Source organism: Lolium rigidum, chromosome 4 (genome assembly GCF_022539505.1).
Source record: "Lolium rigidum isolate FL_2022 chromosome 4, APGP_CSIRO_Lrig_0.1, whole genome shotgun sequence".
NCBI classification, from domain to species: domain Eukaryota; kingdom Viridiplantae; phylum Streptophyta; class Magnoliopsida; order Poales; family Poaceae; genus Lolium; species Lolium rigidum.
In genome coordinates this window covers 278,093,129-278,100,364 of record NC_061511.1, presented here as the reverse complement: position 1 = coordinate 278,100,364, position 7,236 = coordinate 278,093,129, and the positions used below count along the sequence as shown (strand labels likewise).

Here is a 7,236-nt window from a genome sequence, read left to right as displayed (position 1 = left end):
ATACTTCACGCAACAGCTTTACAATTATTTCTAGCTGCAGAAGGTGATAGCTCAATGCATGATACACAATGCAAACAACAGACTACATGACAAAGTTGATGACTATATTTTCCGCTGAGCACAACTTCTGTGGCGCCAAAAGAATCATTGCACACATGTCAAAAAATTGGTGCATCTGTTAACTATTAGTGGGAAAACGAAACAGAAAGGAAAATGGAGTTACATTATAAGTGCCTTGGCACCGCAACGATGTTCTGAACAAAAGTATATGCAGATCTGTAGTTGTACCCCACGCGAGCTCTGTTCCTTCTTTAAACATGACAGACAATGCCCAGTCGTTTGTATGCAATCAAGCCACTTGGCCTGCTGCCAGAGCTAGATCGTCCAAATGCTTTCTTGTTCATTACTGCCCTGCAAGCTATTAACCCAGTGCTCCAAAATTACGAGGTTGCCTGCCAGTATTACGAAGCAGCGTCCTCAGAGCGTCAACAGACGCACAGGTGAAACTGGAGAAGCTTTTGACCATGATTACAAAGCAGTCACCACTCTGACCATGCAATACAAAACGTGCAGGCACCTCATATTGCATTTGCCATCAGGGATGAGCTTTCACCACCAAGTTGGGATGCACAGCAAACCTTGTGTTTGATTTTCCTTTGGCTCCATCATGTCATGTAGACTTGATGTATTTTCTTGATCAGCACCAACGGTGGTACTTCGGATCCCCAGTTTAACTGCTATATGAAGAACAAAGGTGGGCAGGAAAGCAGCAGCTTCCATGTATCCAAAGAGCACTTTGTTTATATCAACCTCAGTCAGCCCTAAACTTTACTGGATACAATGCCCCATGTCTTAGTTGTTTCAGGGTACTTCCGAGTTCTAGGCTTCCATGTGGAGCAATTTACTTTTTTGAGCAGCATATGATGTTAACAGACTCACATTGCATTCAGATACCTTGTCAGAAATTAAAATTTGAAATTCCCCAATGAGTGGAGCAGATAAATCCTGCAAATGTATCATGGTCAGACACTTTTACCAAGTTAAGTGTAATATACAAACTTAAACTTCAATGTCAGATGCAAAACTACTAATCATTATATATCGTTCGGTGCCTCCACTCAGGATGTACTAATACACATTCCGTGAACATCACAACTATTTCACTGCATACAGTAATTGTATTTTAGTTCAGACTTACTTTATTACAACCAAGTGTTCAAGTGTTGAGATTTAAATCTGACCAGCAACTCAGCAAGGTAGTAACCATAAAACACAGTTTGGTGCCATGACGTTTTTTAACCGAGGCAAAAGTGTTTGCCTTTTTCATTAATTCAGAAGAAAATACTAGTCCAGTTAATCAACGTAAAACCAGGCAAAAAGCAATAAAAACAGCGCGAAGCCGCAACGACGCAGGACCCAGCCCCCGCAACCCAAGCTGCACAAGACAAACCGCCCCATAGACCACAGCCACTGCAGCTAAATTCAGGGCCACCACCCTGATGTATAGTTAAACCGCCTCCGCTGAGACGCGTCAACCCATAAGTACTGACACACATGCTTACAAGAAACCTTGTCACATTTCATGAATATCTTTACAATTTTACATACTCCCTCTGTTCATGAATACAAGGCCACACTGTTTTCCGTGTCAAACTTTGATTAATGATCTAGTTAACCAAATATAAGTTAAATGTCATTTAAAAGTATATCATTGGAAAGTTCATTGAAATGTGCATCCGATGATATATTTTTAAATGACATGCACTTAATATTTGGTTAACCAAATTATTAGTGAAAGTTTGTCTTAAAAAGCAAAGTGGCCTTGTATTTAAGGACGGAGGAAGTACCAGTGTTACGTTACCAAACACTGCTAAATAGCTATATCATAATAAACATATCCTATCCGAGAATGTCAGCCTATTTTTTGGGCTAAAGGAGTGTGTACAATAAGAATTATGCAATTGCAGTTCTAAGAAAAAAGCATGCCCATAACACATATCATGCACACTAAACGTCCATTTTAACATCAAATTATCTCCAGACACTAAAAAGCTATGGAGATGAAAAACAAATGGGCAAGTTTTCAGTGTATAGTGACGTTGTGGTTAGTCTTTTCATTTTGTTCTTCTACTTGCTGCAAAAATTATATCATTTCTGTTATCCCCCACGTACACCAAAACAGACCTTAAGATTTATCGCGGATCTACACCAATTATTCCTCAACCTATTTCCTTCTTTGAAAAAAAATCCAAGCTTTCATCTAAGTGCTTTCTTGAAGAAAGCAACTGTGTTCGTCCATAAGAAGCATGGGATCATGCATTTATATTACATCAATTTGGGAACTGTATGGGATTAAAGTCAAACCCAGGTCCAATACAGGGAAAAGACCAAAAGTATGTCCACAAAAGTGGGGCTTGAATCAAAAGATGCAAACAACACTTGCAACCTTGAGGTGAACATTTTTTTAGGTACTGCAAAATTAAACAAAAAGTAATATAAGCTGGATAAGGATGCAGCATATTTTCCAAGTCAACTTTCACACCCAATGATGGTAGCTTCCAAACATGCAAAAACATCCCGATGTGCAGTTTGATATGGTTAAGAAATGTCAGAGAAATTCTTTGAGATATATCTAGGGTTTACATCTCTTATTATACCTCAATAACAATGTGCGACTCAGCAACCTGTTCAGGCATATCTTTAATTCTTTATGAACAAAGCTGAGTTTAAACTTCAAACATGGGCTACTGAGGCTAGTAGGAAGTTTAGTCTTGACAGAGTGTTAAAATACTCGGAAAGCAATTGTTCGCTTATTCTGGGCACAATTTAGCTTATTTTACCAGATTTTTCAACTAAGATATGTTGTCAGTATCCAGAAATTACTAACTTTGTGAAAATGAACCACGTATCCTCAACATGGAGTTTCCATTATATTAACTATTTACTGTTGTTGATAATCCAAAGTTCCAAACCACCGACAGTCATCTCACATTTCTTTATAAGTTGGACAGTTTGTACAGTACGACTGGTTAATCTACCACAGTAGGGTCCATTCCTTCCCAAGACAAGTGAAGGAACGAATCTTTGTGAACACGTACTAATTTGACTTCATATATCCATTAACGATGGCAATGTTATCCACTCTTTAATGAATATAACTAGGTCTTGTTATGGCATTTTATATGATTTGGTTAATAACTGCAGGTAATAATTCAAAGGGAGTATTGTAGGGTGTTTGGTTTGAGGAATACTCAAACTAGGATGGGTCGGTCCATCATGGAATTATATAAATAGGTCTTGTTATGACATTTGATATGGCTTGGTAACCACTTGCAGGCAATGATTCAAATGGAGCATTATAGGGTGTTTTGTTTGAGGGAGTACTCACCCTAGGATGGGTTGGTCCATCATGGATTTATCTGATGAATTTGGGAGGAATGGCCTTGTCAGGGTTGAGGCAGCAATGGAGCAACCATTCTGCTCCTCAAAACAAATGAGCTAAAACCAGATGATCCAATCACACTCCGGGGTTTCTCAAACCGAACACCCCATTAGTGTATTGCTTTGTGTAGTCAATCGACACAGACTCTCTCAGCTGTGCCATTGTTAGCCAAATGTTTTGTTGGTTATATGCAACAAGTTTGAAAAATCGAGAACTCCAACAACTTAAAGCTCAAATGTATGCTACAACAAAGAACTAAAATTAAAAACAGTAAAACACCAACACAGATCAACAGCCAACTACACATAAAAAAAATATTTTGTACAATAAGTAGTAAAATCCAGAAATGGTATAGCTGCAGACGAAATTAGCTAAGAAAAGCTTCTACACGCATATGTATGCACTTGTTGGGTATAAAAATATCAGTGCAGCAAAAAACATCTCTAAAGTCTAAACACTGAAACCTAACTCCCGCAAGTTATGATGTAACAGTACACGGTATTCACGTAAACATGGGAGATGAGATATTGTAGAACAAGAATGTAAATCAATGATTCATGCATCATTTTGTTCAGAGTAAAATTCTGGTTGTATTGTGATACCAACTACCTTAGGCACAAACCACCATAATTTATGGTTCAAATATGAAGGCATGTTTTCCCCTGTTATCTCTGGGTGAGCAGCTGAGAACATGCATATTCTCCATCAAAGATTGCTTGAATAACCTCATACTGTCGAGGATAAAAAAACATTTATCATAACATGCTTTATGTCCTGAGATGGATGTGGCTTGCAGTGCTTCTGAACAGTGAATAGAGGTTCCTTATTTCTTCTACACAATAATTGCAGTGATACCATAGTTTAAATTCTAGATGTGTCTTTGTCTTTAGTTGCCCAAGTTATGTAACTCTAAGCTTACAAGTCCGCAGTGAAACCATACCAATTTATGCAAAAAGAACACACAATTTATGAATAGCAATCAGCAGAATAGAAATAGAGGGTCTACTTACATGTCATTGAACAAATAGGTCGCTAGGGGCTCCAAAACCGTGCTTCCACATCATGCCAAGTACTGTATCAGCCTCAGTATTCATTCCGCAGTTCCTATATGCTTTGTGCATGATCCAAAAGGTCTTCTTTGTCCGGTCAAACCTAAAATGCTCCATCTCATCCAACACCCCGTGCATCTCTGCGAGCCGGTGGTGCTTTCCATACATCACCATCTTGCAGTGGTACAAACTCCGGCATAGCTTCCACCCGGCCTCCTCAGCCTGTCGGACAAAATGCGCGAGTCTATCGACCGCATCAGACTGGAAATAGCTGGTTATGATGGACCGCATGACCTGCGTTGTGCAGACTGTGGTATTGCGTTCCAATGCCTCAGTGATCCTTCTTTCCATCCCCTCGACCAACCCCTCCTTGGCATACACCCTAATTAGCAACACATTGAGCCAGGGCCTGTAATCGTCAGGACGCAGCTTCTGAAGCAGCTTCTCGATCTTTTGAATCCTATCCACATGCTCAAACTTGCAATACGCGCACAGCATTGCACGAATATGCACCACATCAACCTTGCCAGCGTGCTCACGAGCACGCTGATAAGCCTGCTCCATCTTATAAATCTTCCCGGCATGCGCGTAACCTCTTAGCATCAGCAAATGCGTAGTGGTGTCTGGATGAACTTGACCACCCGACATCATTTCACTGAAAACCGCTTCCATTCTGTCCCACATCCACGCGGTGAGGTACCCGGCGATGATCGCATTGTATGTGCCCACTGTGCGGCACTGTCCCGAGGCATCCAGCGACTGGAGCGTGGCCTCCATGTGATCGACGAGGAGGGAGCGGCCGAAGAGGGCGATGAGTATGTTGTAGGAGTCGGCGCTGGGCGGGCCGCACCGCGGGTCGCGCTGCAGCGCGTGGAAGGCCTCGATGCAGCGGTTCACGAGGCCGCTGTGCATGTAGGCGGACATGAGCGCGTTGTAGAGCGGCAGGTCGGGGCAGTAGGCGCTGGAGGCGTCGGCGAAGATGCTGGCCGCCGCGGTGGGGTCGCGCGCGCGGCTGGCGAGCGAGATGGCGAGGGAGAACTCCGGGAGCGTGGGCGGCGGCGAGAGCGCGCGGCGGAATGAGAAGACCGCGAGGCCGAGGAAGGGCTTGGGGCGGAGGAGGGAGAGGAGCTCCGTCGAGGCGAGCGGGGAGACGGCGAGGAGGGTGGGGAATGAGTGGGCGTGGAGGGCCGGCGCGGGGTCGGGATCCGGGTCGGGGAGGGACAGGAGAGAGGCGGCGAGGGAGGAGACGGCGCGGCGGAGGTAGGAGGCCGTGAAAGGTGGGAGCGGGGTGGAGGTGGGGGAGTACGACGGCGGCCAGGGCGCGGGGTGGAGGGGCGGCGGGGACGGCGGGGATGGGATGGAGGTGGAGGGAGTCGCGTCGGGAGGAATGGGTGCGGATGTGTAGGGGAGGTGGACGGAGCGGTGGAGGTGGCGGCGGTGGAGTAACGGGAGGAGGTGGTGAGCAGGGCGGCGGGACATGGGAGGAGGAGGGTTTCGGCGGCGGCGGTGGCGGTGGCGGCGGCGGCGGCGCGGTCAGTTTAGGGGATCCGTATGGGCGAGGAAGAGGAGGGAGCATAGGCCGCCAGGTCGGCGTAGCGTTTTCGCATGGCGTGTTTTTACCTGGACCTTACTCGTGTCGGAGCAATGACAGCTCGGCCCGGCCTTGTTTTGTAGTGGGCTCGGCCCGTCCTAGTTTACGAAAGCTCACTGAAACGAGCAAAACATTTCCCTTGGCAGGCCTCACCGGCCAGTCCTATACACCGATCAGATCGGTGACTACCGAGCACCACACCCTCTGTTTTATCTCAACAAAAAAAACCACACCCTCTGTTGGGTATTAGGCCTGCGCTATTTTTTTTTTCCTTTTTCGTTTTCTGTTTCTGTTTTTCTTGTTTTTTGTTTTTTGTTTTCCTTTTCTTATTTTTGTTTCGTTTCATTTTTTGTTCTTTTTTTCATTTTGTTAAAACATTTCCCTTGGCAGGTCTCACCGGCCAATCCTATATACTGACAAGGTCGGTGCTTACGAAGCACTGCACATCTCGGGTCGGGTATTAGGTGTGGCCCATTTTTTATTTCTTTTCTTTTTTGGTTTTTGTTTTCTTGCTTTTGTTTATTTTTCAGTTTTTGTTTTCTTTTTCTTATTTTTGTTTTGTTTTGTTTCCTTTTCTGTTTCTTCTTTCCCATTTTTCAAACTTAAAAGGAAAATAGATTTGAAAAATGCTATGATTCCTAAAACCTTCAAATTTTGAAAAATACTTTAGTTTTGATTTTTTTTAAATAGTTTAGATTAATAAAGTGAAATTTTAAAATGCCCAAAAAGAAAAATAAGAAACAAATATCAAAAAAAGAAAAACATAAAAAACACGTTGGGCTGACCCAACACCCATCCTGAGGTGTGTGGCACGTAGTCCACGTCGACAAAGGTGGTGTATAGCACCTCCCGGCCTCACCTGGTCAGAATAGTGATAACCGCAAGTTCCATACACCGCAGCATTTCTTTGTTGGTTCTATTTTTTTTTTGGTTCCAACAATTCCAGTCGAACGAGGCGGTCACCAAATACCGACCTTCTCAGTTCTTCTGTTTCTGACATAACTTTTATTGCCAAAAAAATTATCCACCCGCCTGGCTAAACCCAACTACCTTGCACTACTCATTTTCGAGGTAGTCCATGATTTTTTAAGAGACAAGGCATGTTGAGTACTGTCTATATTTTGCCATCTAATTGAGATTTAGTGTGAACATGT

At 43.6% G+C, this 7,236-nt stretch overlaps 1 protein-coding gene across 1 annotated transcript; it reads right to left on the bottom strand.

Moving 5' to 3' along the window:
- Positions 1-529: 529 nt before the first annotated feature.
- LOC124705348 (pentatricopeptide repeat-containing protein At2g30780-like) lies at positions 530-5,973 on the bottom strand. Its single transcript, XM_047237084.1, is given in 3 exon segments — positions 530-1,005; positions 4,453-4,700; positions 4,702-5,973. Coding segments are annotated over 2 exon segments (1,311 nt in total). The 5' UTR covers positions 5,971-5,973; the 3' UTR covers positions 530-1,005; positions 4,453-4,658.
- Positions 5,974-7,236: the final 1,263 nt, after the last annotated feature.